This window comes from Aristolochia californica, unplaced genomic scaffold (assembly GCF_029961685.1).
Source record: "Aristolochia californica isolate CCGP_79_NKW_82.1479 unplaced genomic scaffold, dmAriCali1.0.hap1 SCAF_11, whole genome shotgun sequence".
Taxonomy (NCBI): Eukaryota; Viridiplantae; Streptophyta; class Magnoliopsida; order Piperales; family Aristolochiaceae; genus Aristolochia; species Aristolochia californica.
This window is the reverse complement of record NW_027181782.1, coordinates 7,539,956-7,556,232: the sequence shown is the minus strand read 5'-3', so window position 1 is coordinate 7,556,232 and position 16,277 is coordinate 7,539,956. Positions and strand designations below refer to the sequence as shown.

The following is a 16,277-nucleotide window of genomic DNA, read 5'->3' as shown; positions in this document are numbered from 1 at the left end:
GCCTTGCTTTGAACCTTTCAATGGTGCCATCGGCTTTATATTTGATGGTAAATTTCCACATGCATCCAACTGGTTTCTTTCCTATAGGTAGATCAACCGCGTTCCATGTTGAATTCTTTTGGAAGGACCTCATTTATTCATTCATAGATTCTTTCCACTTAGGATCTTTCAAGGTTTCCTACACACTATTAGGAATATATATAGTAGATAATTGATTCACAAATGCTTCATTTGCCTTTGACAATCAATGATAAGACAAAATTATGCTTGGGATATTGAGATTTAGAGGTGAGAAGATGTTCATAATTGACTCTAGCTTTTCCTCTTGTGGTTCTATGAGGTAGCACTTGTAGTTGAGTTTCAGAACTTACCTTGTCTTAGACATGGACTCGGACTCAGAAAATAATCGATCCACTGGTACACTATGAAGGGGGGAAGATGTCGACTGAGACTCTGATTCCATCACTTCCATCTGGTATTTTCTATCTCCATCCTGTGAATCATGTTCATTTTGATGTTTACTGCTATAATCTGAATACTCACCACTTGTAGTATCCAAGGTGTCCAAATGATGATTAAGGGTCTTCAATTCAATCCTGTTCTCCCCCTATATTGAAGACTCGGGAGTAGAATAATACATTTTATCTTCGTGAAACACATCAAGAGTGGCATACAATTTGAGAGATGGAGGTTGATAACAATGATAACCTTTCTGATGTTGAGCATAACCAACAAAAACACACTTGAGAGCTCGGGGTTCCAATTTATTTCTCAATGGCTTATGGAGGTGAACAAAGGCTACACACCCAAAAACTCTAGGTGACAGATTCCACACAGTATGTGAACTTATGGTTTTATAAAGAACATTCAATGGAGTCTGAAATTGTAACACACTCGAGGGTATTCAATTGATAAGATAAGTTGCAGTTGTGATGGCTTCACCCCAGTAACTAGCCGACATATGAGCTTCAAACATAGAAGCACGAACAACCTCAAGAAGGTGGTGGTTCTTTCGCTCTGCAACCCGATTTTGCTGAGGGGTGTACGAACAAGTAGTTTGATGAGTAATACCATGATCATCTAGATATTCTTTCAAACTTTGATTCACAAATTATCCACCACTGTCACTTCGAAGAGTTTGTATTATAGAATGATACTGAGTAACTATCATTCTGTGAAATTGTTTGAACAACAAACTAACTTCACTTTTTTACTTGATTAAGCAAATCCAAGTCATACAGGTGTGATCATCAATAAAAGAAACAAACCACCATTTATCACTAAGAGAGGCTATATTTGATGGACCCCATACATCAGAGTGAATAATCATAAAGGGTGCAGGACTCCTATCCATGCTTATTTGGAATGGAACACGATGGATTTTCACTAATTCACATACATCACACTTAAAATATAAAACACATAATTTTTCAAAGAGTTGAGGAAACAATTTCTTTAAATAACCAAAGGATGAGTGACCTAGCCGTTTATGCTATAACCAAATTTCAGAATCTACAGATTTATTCTTCATGGAGAATGCTTGGGTTAACTGATGAGAACGCTCTGGTTGTAGATCAAGGTAATAGAGTTTCCCCCTTCTAGTACCATAACCAATTGTCTTCTGAGTTCGAATGTCCTTAAAAACACTAAGGTCATACCAAAAAATCACAATATAATGTAGAGTACGAATTATTTGAGCAACTGATAATAAATTATGATTGAGGGTTGGAACAACTAATATAGAATCAAGACTCGGATTTTTAGCGAGGGTGATGGAACCTTCTCCAATAACGTGAGAGGGAGTTCCATTTGTTGTAGATATGGTATGTTGTTCAGATGATTTCATACTTTTAACATGATGATTATCAAAGGTCATATGATCAGTAGCACCAGGATCAATTATCCATTCACTATTTTTACTAGGAGCGGAAGTATTAAGAACCTTACCAGATGTAGCAATTATGACTGATGCATCCTTAGTTGTGTGAGAGGTGGAAGGTTCTGCTACAACAATAGAAGCATGATAATTTGGTTTAGAGTTCCATTTGCGAGGCACTTTGGTAGGATCCCACCATTCTGGATACCCGATAAGTTCATAACATCGTGACTTTGTATGCCTAGTCTCACCACAGTGAGTACATATGCGCTCTGGTTTTGCTGTTCCAACCTTATAGCTGCGATTTTGAGATCCTGATGTTCGATTTTGATTACTGGTAGAACCAGTTGGTCGAGCTATTTTAGGCTCAGCTCGACGTGCTACCATTACAGATGACTCAACATGATCAACTTGACTATTTAAAGTGGTTCTATGAACAAAGTCTCGATGTACGTAAGCATAGGCTTCTTCAAGATCCAATATCGGGTCTTTTCTGAGAATTTCCCCACGAACTTGTTCGAATTTTGCATCCAATCCTTTTAAGAAAATATGAACACGCAATCTTTCAAAGGATTTTCTATAAGCGATAACATAATCAGGATCTACTAGATCACCATAATATGTTGACAGTGGGTGACTAGTCCATTTGGTGGAGAAAGCTCTCTGATTCAATGAAAATAATTGTGATTCATCTAACCCATCATAGAAAGCTTTTGCCAGAGCATTCCATAATCCGCGTTTAGTTTGCTGCTAAATATAACGCTTCATAATATTTGGTGACATAGAGGTTAGCAACCACCCCTTGACCTTTTGATTTTCAGCATACCACCTCGCATAAGAGGCATTCGTTTCTTGTGGGAGTGGTGTTTTTCTGATAGTATATTCGAGCTTCTCACGTCCTGTAATTTGCATCTCCATGATCTGGGACCATACATCGTAGCTTACTTCTGTAAGAATGGCGTTACTTGTAAAACCAGACGTTTTGGATTGCACATGAATAATCGGTGTTGATTCCTTTGACATGATGAAAGAAGATCGGCAGTGATCAGAATAATAAATCATCCAAAAATATTGGTCCTGTCCAATTACTAGTCTAGTCCCTTTTTTTCACTGGGTTGACTTGATTTGGGTTTTTGTTTTCGGTTCGGTCTGGTCCGATTCACTTTCTCTTACTGGGTTTATCTTGGTCCAGTCCAAGATCGGATTGCTTGGCAAAATAATAAAACCACGAGACCTAAGTTTAGCGGGAAAAATAAAATTTCTTGTACCTAGTCTTCTTTTTCGAGACGGTGCGTCTCTTCCTCTTCACTGACGCCGATTGGGTTGGCGGTTTGTTGGAAGGCCGAGCGGTGGCTCGACTGCCATCATCGGTGACATCCAAAAGGTCCATTGGAGTAGGTTTGTCTTCATCGAGACGCACGCTGGTGAGGCTTTTTGTCGTTGGTCGACGATGCTTTCTGATGGAAGGTCGAGTGGTGGCTAGACTGTGATCGTCGGTGGCCAACGGAACTTCCAAACAACGACTGAGATTACGGGACAAAGCTTTCGCTCTGTTCTTCTCCGATGAGAGACTACGGGATAGAGCTTTCGCTCTGTTCTTCAGTGACGAGAAGGAAAAGGAGAAGGATTCTCCTGGTCTGATACCAAGTCAAAAAAGTACTTCAATTTTCTCTCATATATCTCATTATCAGCGTCGGCTTAAATATCCATTTTATAGATTGTACATGGAGGAATTGCAAGTGATTACAAGGAATACAGAGTTTACAAAAAAAAATGGGATTTACAGAATATTTACAGGATTTCTTCTTAAGGTAAGAAATCTTAGAAGAAATCTCAACAAAATAAAGAGGTACTTTGAAAAAAAGAAATTGTTGATCATCATTAATAAAACAAACAACTCAACCAAATCAAATTGTAAGAGGAACAATAAATTTATCTTTAGGATGAAGAGACCAATGCTTGATCATAAACTTAAAAAGAAAGACAACTTTTGGAAGTTAGCGTTTAGAAGAAAGAAGGAGAAGAAGAACTCATGAAATGGAAAAATAGAAGAAAAGAGAATATTTATCCTCTCTTGCATGTTCTAGCTTTATTCATTACATTATTGAAACCAAAAGACAAGTATGCCCTTAAAGAAGGAGTGTGCACATGGCAAAGTAAATAAGAAATGCTATTTTACAATCCATGCCTAATCAAGGATAGAGAAAGTAATTTTGGTTTTTTTCAAGGGTAAAGAAGGAAAGGGAATGCTAGGAGCATGTAGCACAAACTAAGTAGGGTAGAAGAATCAAGGAAGGGTAGATGGGAGGGGCGAGCTCATCAGAGCAAAGTCTTATAAGACTAGAAATTTGGGATGCAATTCTTGTAGGGGTGGAAAATTTCCCCACTGACTAAAAACTTTTTAAAACCATTAGTCCCACATAGAGTAGGCTGTAGAAATAGTTTGTAATCATTACTCTATAAATTATAAGCTCCACTAGGAGGTTAGTGCACTTTGTAAGTACTATGGAAAGTGAAAATGAAAGTGAATTACCTAGTGAAAGTGAAAGTGAAAATCGTGTTAGTGTGCACAATTGAAAGTGCAGTGTAAAGTACTTGTTTGTGTTAGTGTACAAAATGGAAAGTGTAGTGTAAAGTGAGAGAAATTTTTTATTAATAAAATATTCTGATAGATTTGACTTTATAATTTTTACTTATTTTTTATTAATAAACTAAAAGATAGATTTTAACTTGAGATAAATTACAAAATACTTAAAAATTAAATTAATATTAGTTAATTAATTGAATATATAAAAAATAATAATTAAACAAATAGTTACTTTTGTAATATTAAAATAGTTAATCAAATTGTAATTTTGTAATATCTTAATTCTCACCCATAAGCTAGTAATTAAATATAATATTAATCATCATGAATTTATATAAAAAAGATATGTTATTATATAAAGTTAGTTTATTAACTTTTAAGATAGTTGTACATAACTTTTTTTATTAAGTGCACTAAGATATATTTAAAATTAAATTAATTATTTTATTAATTATTCATTAATAAAGAGGGTCTTACTAACATAGGTGGGAATAAAATCGAAAGCGAAAGGGTGAGGATCCCGCTGGGAGAGGCAAAGGTCTTGGTTGAGGGCGAGCCCGAAAAGGCTGGAGAAGAAGAAGGGGCCAACGGAGAAACATAGAAGGCAACGAGGTTCTCAACATGGGAACAATGGGCAAGGCATGCGGAATCTGAAGGGATGGATATTGGTGGTTCCCTAATTCATCCGGTAGGGATCGTTCTGTTATGGTCCTGGGTTAAGTACCTATGTCTTCCACTCCTAACAGGCCGGTCTTTTGGGTAGTATTGGCTAGGTGCTTAACATTTGGTATCAGAGCAGGCGCTATGTCCTGACTTCGAGTCCCAGCGGCCGCGTGCGCAGGTGGACCGCAAGCCCCTGGCGTGACCCCTGACCCGGTCGCGTTGCTGTGTTAATGCCGCCGTGGTCGTCGGCTCGGGCGGGCGGGGTGTGATGTTATGGTCCTGGGTTAAGTACCTATGTCTTCCGCTCCTAACAGGCCGGTCTTTTGGGTAGTATTGGCTAGGTGCTTAACACGTTCATTACCAGTGGCGGGGATGTCATCGGTCAAAACATGGTAGAGGCTCAGTCGACGGAGAGGATGCCTAGAGGATCAAACACGGAAACACAGAGAACAGAAAAGCATGGAATTTCGAATAGCAAACACTGACTTCTACGAAAATGGAACCGAAAATTAAAATGAGAGGCAGAGAAACAAGAAGAATGGTTTAACCTAGTTTCTGTTGAATCGAGTGAGAGAGGTTGCAGGGGGGAGGGAAATCGCGGAAAGTCATCGATGTCAAGCAGTGTTGGGGACGGGGAGAGGAAGAGAGGTCAGGGAGTGACATTGCTGGGGAGAGGTTAAGAGGTGGAGGGGGGAGGGGGGTGTGGGTTCTTCTCTAGCGAATTTCGACAGCCCGATGTAATTGAACGAGTGAAAGTGAATTCACTTTCACCCGGGTTATGTAATTCACTTGGGTTATGAGTAAATGGAGTGAAAATGAATTACCTATGTCAGTCAATTTCACTCCTAACTTACAGAGTGCACTAACGTATTTTTTTGCACTGTACTTAGTGCAAGTGAAATACATTACAGAGTGCATTAATAAGCCTTTCACCCACTCAATCAATACTAAACCCTTTGATTGGCTTCAGCCAACCCCAAGCATTTGATCAATGAAAAAAGCTCACTAGGTAGCTAAACCCATGGTTGAAGGATTTTTATCTGGTATATCGAGTCTCACCAACTCAAGAATTCCCTGAGAGGGCCCTTGAGAAAGGCAAAAGTTATTGGTATTATTCTCAATTCCAATCACCACGATGACATCCACTCAAGGATAAAATCCCTATAGAAAAAGGTATCTACCTTTGGTATTGTTTTCCATTCATTCCATTATTTAACATAGCCCTTTCCTTTCATTAGCCTTGTTGCCCTTCCTCTTGTATTGTCAATTAATCCTGGGGTACACCTACATTTCCCATTCACCCATGAGTCCCTCCATCCCTTCATCTAAGCACCTCCACCCCAACATCTCATAGTCACTAGAGTCTCCTTCCCAATCACCTACTTGACCCATACCATTCCCTTCTGTTGATGAATAACGGAAAAAAATAGGAACGAACACGACAAAATTTATGGTGGTTTGGCTGAGCCTACGTCCACTGGAGCGATAGAGATAGTTCTTCACTAATGATTATCAGGGTTACATAATCTTTATATAATATTAAATCCTAGAAGTATTTGTGTCAAAAAGACACAAATACCCCTATACAATTATACCCCCAACCTTACATTATATTAGCGATATGCTCAACACATTCCAACCACCTCTTCTCATCCTTTCCACAACCCTAATCCCTAAACCCTAAATCTAACCTTCTATACCTTTTACTACATCTTGACCCACATACGCAAAGTTTTCTAACATTAATTCCCGTTGCCAACCCACATTAACCTAAACTGAAACCCTAGTTCTAAATAGCCAATCTGAGTTCTAATCAAGTTACCATCTTTCCCTTCTTCAAACTAGAGTTAGAAAGGTCCACAACCTATTGTTCAAGCCTCTGAAGCTCTAGCAAGAAAGTAAGAATGTACCGGAAGATAATTCTAGCCAGAATGTAAATCTTGGCATGGTTTCAGTTGGAATCGCTTTTAAGACCAAATTAAAATAAGCTAGATACATTTCTTACTGGCGTCAACTACACTCCCTTTCTGCACGTTTCTGCTAGTGAATTTTGGGTAACGAATACATTGTTACAGCAGTCGACATAATTTCTCAACCACTCTGTTATGTGCGTCCAGAAGGCGAATAAAGATCACGTAATGACGTAACATACAAAGGGCAACTTGTGAAAAAAATGTTACAGTTCATATGGTCCTTTGGTTGGGGTTTCCGACCTCAAAATGAGATGCGGCGAGATGGTTGCTATTCAACTACGCAGAAAAGTTGCTCTTTGAGTTTCTGTATTGGCCTTTCAAATGTCAACGGTATCCAAGTATAAATATCATCTCACCCATTTCAAGTATCCACACAAAAAAAAAAAGAGGCTCTCGGGATTTCTCTTGTTTTCCAAGTTCGATTGTTTGTTCTTCGCGCACAGAAAAATGGAGGAGACGATAGGTGCTCCGGGAAGCTCAATGCATGGGGTGACCGGGAGAGAGCAGAGTTACGCTTTCTCAGTGGCATCACCGGTTGTGCCGACTGATAAAACGGCAAAGTTCGCGTTACCCGTGGATTCAGAGCACAAGGCTAAGGTGTTCAGGCTATTTTCCTTTGCCAATCCACATATGAGGACTTTCCACCTCTCCTGGATATCTTTCTTCACCTGCTTCATCTCCACTTTCGCTGCTGCGCCACTCGTACCGATCATCCGGGACAACCTCAATCTGAAAAAGGGGGACATTGGGAACGCTGGGATTGCGTCCGTCTCGGGAAGCATTTTCTCGAGGCTGGCCATGGGCGCAATCTGTGACCTGCTTGGCCCCAGATACGGATGTGCTTTCCTGATGATGCTGTCGGCCCCTACTGTGTTTTGTATGTCCGTGGTGTCGAATGCTGGGGGGTACATAGCCGTGCGTTTCATGATAGGCTTCTCTCTTGCAACCTTCGTTTCTTGCCAGTATTGGATGAGTACCATGTTCAATAGCCAGATCATCGGGCTTGTGAATGGAACGGCGGCTGGATGGGGAAATATGGGTGGTGGAGCAACGCAGCTTCTCATGCCTATTCTATACGAAATTATTTGGAAGGTTGGAGCAACCCCCTTCACCGCCTGGCGAATTGCCTTCTTCATTCCTGGACTCGGTCACATCATCATGGGGATTTTGGTACTAACTCTTGGTCAAGATTTGCCTGATGGCAATCTCAACAGCCTTCAGAAGAAAGGGGATGTCACCAAGGACAAATTCTCTAATGTAATTTTCTTCCTCGGCCAGTGAGTTTCTTGCTTTCATAATCCATTACCTAACTCTTTTTTCATATATTTTGTTATAATGCAGGTGCTCTGGTATGCCATGGCAAACTATAGGACATGGATCTTTGCCCTTCTCTATGGCTACTCCATGGGTGTGGAGTTATCAACAGATAATGTCGTCGCCGAGTATTTCTATGACAGGTTAAAACACTTCCTTTTAGTTATTTCTTTTTTTCCACTCTCCCATAATTAATTTGATTGTCGATACTAACTTCCCTACTTGATGCATGTTGCAAACAGGTTTCATCTTAAACTCCACACGGCTGGAATCATTGCTGCCTGCTTTGGAATGGCCAACATAGTTGCTCGACCCATGGGAGGTTACTTGTCTGACCTGGGTGGACGACGGTATGGGATGAGAGCCCGACTCTGGAACCTCTGGATCCTCCAGACCCTTGGAGGTGCCTTCTGCATCTGGCTCGGTCGTGCTAATAGTCTACCAATCTCCATCCTCGCCATGATGTTGTTCTCCGTTTGTGCTCAGGCTGCTTGTGGGGCAACCTTCGGCGTCATCCCCTTCGTCTCACGGAGATCACTAGGGATCATCTCGGGACTCACGGGTGCAGGCGGCAACTTCGGTTCTGGACTCACACAGTTGCTGTTCTTCACCAGTTCGAGGTTCTCGACAGCAACTGGGATATCTCTCATGGGAGTGATGATAATTGCTTGCACCATGCCCGTCACTTTGGTTCACTTCCCTCAGTGGGGAAGCATGTTCTTACCGGCATCCAGTGATGTTGTCAAATCCAGCGAGGAGTATTACTACGGATCTGAATGGACGGAAGAAGAGAAGCAAAAGGGATTGCATCAAAACAGCATAAAGTTTGCGGAGAACAGCCGCTCGGAAAGAGGTCGGCGAGTCGCCTCGGCACCGACCCCACCTAATGCTACCCCTGCGTATGTCTAGGGCCACCTTTTTTCATGTTAACTTTCAAATATGTTTCTATAATTAACTGGGATCCTGTTTGGGTTTCCTAAAAGATATAATATTTTGTCTACTGGTTTATATATTAAATTGGTAAGTGGAATATGAATCCGGGGTTCCATTTATGTGATCGGCTGCTGGAGTTTCAATGTGCGGTATGACTTAGAATACTTTTTGAGTCTAGTTTCTTTAAAAACTAGCCATTTGTGATTTTGATGTATATTTTGGGAGATATTATATATATAATTGAAGTGGCAAAAGTCAGTTATGTCAAAAATCTCTCTTGTCTTTTCCTTTTCTTTCTCCTATTACTTCTTTATATATTGACGTGAATTGAGTTTTCTTTTCTCGTAGAGTCCTAGTTTTTCAGATATATTTCCTATCTAATTAGAGAATTTTGGTTAGACTTAGGCACTCCATGGTAGCATCAATTAATTTTTTTAGGGAAGCTCACACGAGAAAATTTGGCCCGAGCTCTCCTATCTAGTGTTGGTTTGCTTGTCTGCATCGGTTACATATCTTTAGCATTATCACCTCCAAAAATTTTGCTCACCGCCAACATTTTCTTTGAGTTCATAATTGGTCAAATTGGTTTATTAAGTTATTTTTACAGTTCTACCATTAGTCTTCCCTAGTTTTTTTTTTCAAAAAAAGGTCACATTTTAGATTCTTTTGTGTTAGTTTTCTGGGCTGCATTTTTGGAGAGCTTAGTGTTTGTATGTAGGTGGAAGAAGAAGAGAAGAGAGGAAAAGTGAGGGAAGGAGAGAAATCGATTAGGAGACAAAAAAAAAAAGAGGCTAGAGTGAATTAGGGTTGTGAGCACGTTTTGATGCCCTCCCTCTCACACATTTATTTAAAGTCTTAAGGGAATACAACCCTAGTACTACATTGGTGTTTACTTACTAACAATCTTCACAATTCAGGCTAGAAATGGATTGCAATGAAGGAATCATCTATTTGAGAGATTGCAAAGATAGACAATCTAACCTATTGTGTCACTAAAGAGCCATATGTTGACCATTAGATGTGGTTGTGAATGATGACGATTCGGGATATTAGAGTCCCCCCTCTTTCACGACCTCTACCAATAACTTGTTTTGTCTTCAGATCCTGAAGAACACAAGAGGTAAGGAAAAAAGTAATGGAATAGTTAAATTTCTTTATAATTGACTCACATATAAAAGATTTAAGGCAAACTCAGGAAAGAAAATGACATCTTTCAAATTAAAGGTAAGTGTAGCAAAAGTGGATCCCACCTTACTCACCTTGGTTTGGGATCCATCTGCTATAGAAACAAACTTGTTAATCAAACAATGAGATATAGAACTCAAGATGGTACCATTACCTGTCAAGTGCTCAGAGGCCCCAAAGTCAATGATCTAGAATGGCGAAGTAGCCAAAACCATACCTGTTATAGTAGTAGCAATAATAGGAGAGGCCTTGTTGGGAGAGGTTTGGTTTGTGGTATGAACCATCATATGTTTTATCTTCTGAAGTAGTTCAAACTCTTTTACCGAGATGGTCTTCTTGCCTTTGGTGCTCTTAGGAGCCATCATAGAGCTGAATTCTTGAACAAATCTAACCCTTTAAAAAGGGTTTATATCAAGCTATCAATAGTCATTAAGTAATAAATCCAAGGCTCAACATTAATGTCTCAATCAAATAGACACAATAGCAACTGCGGTAATGAGCTATTACCCTATTAACACATATCACATTTTTCTGTTATAGTAGCAAATAACATGTAAATAATGAATGTCATTTAGTGTAACAAGGACACATAAAATAATCTGCAAGAAATCCAACCGTGAGTAAAGAGGTTTTACACCAAGTAATAAGCTGCCAATTATAAGTTGAACCGATTGTTGTCAATCTTAAAAAATAAAAATAAAACTCAAAGCTGTTGTAATCAAGAACTCAAGTCAAGTTACAAGATCTGTTGCTACTCAATGTCTAATGCTAGTATTTCTCAAAAGAAACCAGAGAAGATGGCAAGCTCCGAAGTTGAGCCAATTTAAATCAAGAAAGGTAGCTGAAAATAAAAACGTGATAGCCAGCATGCAAGATAAGGCAAGTCAACACGAGTTTAGAATTCTCCTTCAATCTTGTCTAAACTTGGAAACTTTCCTTTAAAGTTCAGATCTACTTGTAAACATGGGAAACACCTTATAATCTGAGAAGTATGCAACAAGAAGGTTTCAGAAAATAAAGATGAAAAGCAAGGTATCTTTATCTTGAGAATTCTTATTGAGGCAAGAGAACTTTCTATCTTGGGAACTCGCCTATTTCAAAACTGTAATTATGGAAGATCAAACCAAGAATAGCAATATTTTCCTGAATAAGTACCAACTGGAACTCCACATCCAGGTAAAGTTCTGGATTCAGAAATTAAAAAAAATTAAAAAAATAAATAAAATGTTGCACACTAAGGCAAGCAAGGGACAAAACTCAGACAAGTAAGGAAGACCATTCTATTACTGCTCTTTCTCTTGTTTTTTATGTAAATTTCAGAAAGCAAACCAGTGTTTTCTACATTGTTTGACGGCAACAAACTGGAGTAAATTTATTACCAATACTTCAGCACTACATTCACATCATGCTATCGTATTAAGAGACCATTCTATAAGGAAAAATAACACCATAACATCTGAAATATGCTTCCACTCATAATTTGTAAGATCATGAAAAACTGTAATTTTTTTTCTCATATATAAGGAGGATTTATCATAAGATAAATCCATATAAAACTCATCCATGAAATAGGCACATAACACCACGTCTGCCAGGCCTCAAGGAAAGGATTAAAAGCTTCAACAATACTTTTGAAAAGAAGCAATTATCTATTAAAATCATGGCAGATATCCAGCTCAAACCTCTTGGGCTGTTGCTGGTTCATCATGGCAGCATGTAATCCACCAAGCACAACAGTGAGATTCAGATGGAATCCTAAAAATGTAGCTCTAATGTCATGTTATTTATAGGACTCCATTACTTAAAGGTCTTCAAGGTTGAGAGAACAAAGAACAAAAAGAAGGAGAAGAAGATAGGAGAAGAAGAAGACAGAACGAAGGAGAGAAGATGGCTGAGAGAGAGAGAGGAGAGAAGAGTGGGGAAGAATTAGGGTTGTAGAACTAGTCCTAACCCTCCCCCTTAAGTTTTATCTTTAGATGCCAAAAGATATTATAAGTATAATCTTCACCCTAGTAGGAGTGAAGAAAAGATAAAAAAACATAAGATAATTACATCAATAACACCCAAGCTTGCCTCTATCTTCTAACAAATGCTAAATGATTTTGCATGATGAACTTGCTTGGTCAATGTTAAGTTAGCTTCAAATAACAAGTTACTAAAACTAGTAATTGTCCACATTCATCAAGCTAACAGTGAAACGTATGCAAAAGAGAAAATGACTAGAATCTCATGCCAAAGAAATAAACCTGTCATGGCCATGAACAAGTAGGGGAAGTATCTCTTTGTTTGTTGTAAAGGAATAGTCCCCACATGGATTAGTGAGTACAAAGATTTTAAGTTTATTAGTTGGGAAAGAGATTTCCTAAGTTGGCTAGTCATTTTGGGATAGGGCCTTCGACCCAATTTAACATTATATCAGAGCAAGTACTTGTATGTGAGCCTGCATCCAAATTATCCAATGCCTACACGTGAGGCCCTCCACCTAAATTATCTACATGCTTACACGTGAGGGGGATTGTTAAGGAATAGTCCCACACGGATTAGTGAGTACAAAGATTTTGATTTTATTAGTGGGGAAAGAGGTTTCCTAAGTTGGCTAGTCATTTTGGGATAGGGCCTTCGACCCAATTTAACATTTGTGTATGTGCATGGGTTGGAAGAAAACGAAGGAAAGAAAAGGTAAAAATTAAATGGAAAAATTAAAAAGAATCTGCCTATCAAAAATAAAAATTTGCCAAGAGAGGGTACCCTCTCCCAGTGAATTATTAAAATTAAAATTTAAAATATTTTTTTATTTGATTTTATTCTTTGGCAAGGAAAATGGGAGGATTAGGGAAAAGGTGAATAAGTAATAAATGAAAAAGGCTAAGAAAAAATAAAAAACGTTTTCCCAGAGACAATAAATATTTACTGGGAGAGTGTTACCTCTCCCAATGAAAAACAAATTCTCCAGGAAAATTTAAATTTCCTATATTTCCATATTGAATGTTTTCTTTCACAGAGAAAAAACAGAAGAATAAGCAGCAAAGGGGAAAATCTTTTTCCCAGAAAAATTATGAAATTAGTTGGAATAGGGAAAAAATAAATTTCCTAATTTTTCCAATTTAGTTCTCTTCTTGCACAAGGACAAAGGAGGAGAAGAAGAAAGAGGACAAAAGAGGAAATAAAAGGAGGAGGAATGCAATTAAATGTAAAACATTTTTCCCAGCAAATTCAAAATTTTGCTAGAAAAACTTTTGAGCTTTCACAATGAATTGTGTGTACGTCTAGGTGGCTTCGCAAGAGAGGAGGAAGGGGCATCACCCCTCCCTCCCCCCTCTTTCAGAAACTGAATGAGGGAAGATCACTTTCTCTTGCCCACATGAAAATTGCAAACCCTTGCCTCTCCATCCCATTTGTAATGCAAATTGTGTGAGGAGAAGCTCCTTTCCATTATCAGTTTTTTTTATTTGTACAATTTTAATTTTAAATTATGGTTTCCTTATCACATCTTCCAATTGAACTTTGCGGTCAAAACCGATTGAACTAGATCTAGTCACTTCACCAAGTTAATGACAATTTTAATTTTAAATTATGGTTTCCTTATCACATCTTCCAATTGAACTTTGCGGTCAAAACCGATTGAACTAGATCTAGTCACTTCACCAAGTTAATGACAATGTTAATTTTTATGACATTAGTTGAATTTCACATAATATCCAACTAAATGAACTTCTGAGTCAAATAAATATGAAAAATAAAAGGGAACTAGTACATAATACAACAAAACCAATATTTATAACACAATCTAGAATGTCATGGGGCATGGTGTTGTCAAAGTGTTGTGTATGTGCAATTTTGCCAATCCAACTGCAAGAGAAAAAAAAACTTATGTTAGCCCAAGTGGCTTCTCAAGAGGGGGTGAATTGAGGGTTACAAATTGAAATTTTATTTTAAGGTGTGGAGATAGAAAACACACAAATTTTCAAGTAAATTTGAAGGTGTAGAGAAAGAAAACATGCAAACAGACAAAAATATTCTTTGTGCAAACATTCACACACCACAAAGATAACACAAAAGCCTTTGTTGTCGATGTTCCCCATGCCTTATTGAGAGAGAAGAAGGGAGACTTAGAGATCTACCCCATGCCTTGAGCCTCTATTTATATTTGTGGAAGGAGGTTTAAAATAACAACAATGCCCTTAGAGCTACAAGCTTTGTAGTAAAAAAAAAATATGTATACACACATCATCTTCTTTAATTACACCCTTATGATATCCTTATGGGAAGACCTTTTAATTACCTCCTTTGCCACCTCCTTGACGTGGGGGAGGTATTTACATTGATGCCACTTTGAGATGTCTTCTAACAACACTTTGGGAGGATTTTCAAAATATTGAGAGTAAAATTTTAAGAATATGCCAATAAGTACTCACTTACTTCTCAATGGGAGGTTTGGTGGGGTATTTTTAAGTTTCCAAGCCAAACTAGCAATTTTTTGCCCATTTACAAAAGTTAGTGTTTACATTTATCAATCACAGTAAAGTGACTGATCAATCAATTCAGTGTAGCAACTATTTTTCTATTAGAATGTGTCTTAATGATTGATCAATATCTAACCATTGGGTCTGACATTTTAAGTTGATCAATCAATGCCAAGGTATGATCAATCAATCAAAATTCCCTCTAGCAATGCATTGCAAGTATAATTGATCAGTGATCTTCCTATGATCGATCATGCTTTATGTTCCTGACTCGAAAAGTTTTGTATGATCAATCAATCTTATAGGTTGATCGATCAATCAACATGAAATTCCTTTGACTGGAGAGTATTGATCGATCAGTCCACATAGGATGATCAATCCTGCTTTATAGCATGGTTTGACTATGTTTAGGATGATTGATCCATCAACTTAGGTTGATCCATCATGCTTTATAATGTTGGCATGTGCACTTATGGATGATTGATCATTAGCATATATTGATTGGTCATTCCAGTGCCAATTCAACTAATATACTTTTGAAAGCATGGGAATGAATGATCCTAAGTACTTCTAACATGTTTGAAGTACGTATACGATAATTTTAAAACATGTTTGAATACATGTAATGTCCTAAACCTCCAAGTTTGCATTGTACCTCAAATTTGAAGGAGGTGGACAACTCTGTTTTACATAGACTGAGTTTTTATATATCTCAGTAAATCCTAAACTTGTTTTCAATTTGTCTTCATCACTCAAGGGTACTTCTTCAAGATTTCTTGACTTTCCATGATTCATGAGGTCTTTGAGAAGCTTGATTTGTTTTTATGCTTTTGACCTCTAAATGCATGTATCTTGAAGGAAAAGTCTCTATATTATACAAAGTGCAACTATTAGTGAGAAAACATCATAAATTCTCAGCTTGGTGTTAAAAGACACCCACGTGTGTAGAGGTGGCATGGCTAGAAAATAAGGAGAACTTTCATAGGGATGACATAGAAATATAATTATGCAAGCTAGTGTATGTCCTCTTTTCTTTTTCCTTTTGAATCATCTACCCCTAAGGGTATAGTAGTCCTTGTAAACACCTTCACACAATTATAAATACAACCTCAAGGCATGGGGTAGAGCATTCAAGCCTCTTCCTCTTGGCTCAAATTTGTCCATTCACCCCTCTCTCTCTTTTCCTCTTTCTTTTCTCCCTTGGTTTTTTCTTTCCTCTCTCCCAAGAGCTAGAGTTCCTCTCTTCTCTCATTCCTTTGAGATCTCTTGTGTTTATGTGTTGT

At 38.2% G+C, this 16,277-nt stretch overlaps 1 protein-coding gene across 1 annotated transcript; it reads left to right on the top strand.

Moving 5' to 3' along the window:
- Positions 1-7,546: 7,546 nt before the first annotated feature.
- LOC137944764 (high affinity nitrate transporter 2.4-like) lies at positions 7,547-9,322 on the top strand. The gene is made up of 3 exons (XM_068790507.1): positions 7,547-8,356; positions 8,441-8,556; positions 8,656-9,322. Exons 1-3 carry the CDS (start codon positions 7,547-7,549, stop codon positions 9,320-9,322), a joined length of 1,593 nt encoding a protein of 530 aa, XP_068646608.1.
- Positions 9,323-16,277: the final 6,955 nt, after the last annotated feature.

What these genes read in the sequence shown, in the direction of transcription:
- LOC137944764 (XM_068790507.1), top strand. Translation starts at nt 7,547, where the DNA reads ATGGAGGAGACGATAGGTGCTCCGGGAAGCTCAATGCATGGGGTGACC. An exon ending in CCAAGGACAAATTCTCTAAT is followed by an intron (nt 8,357 to 8,440) that starts GTAATTTTCTTC and finishes GTTATAATGCAG; the next exon opens with GTGCTCTGGTATGCCATGGC. An exon ending in GCCGAGTATTTCTATGACAG is followed by an intron (nt 8,557 to 8,655) that starts GTTAAAACACTT and finishes TGTTGCAAACAG; the next exon opens with GTTTCATCTTAAACTCCACA.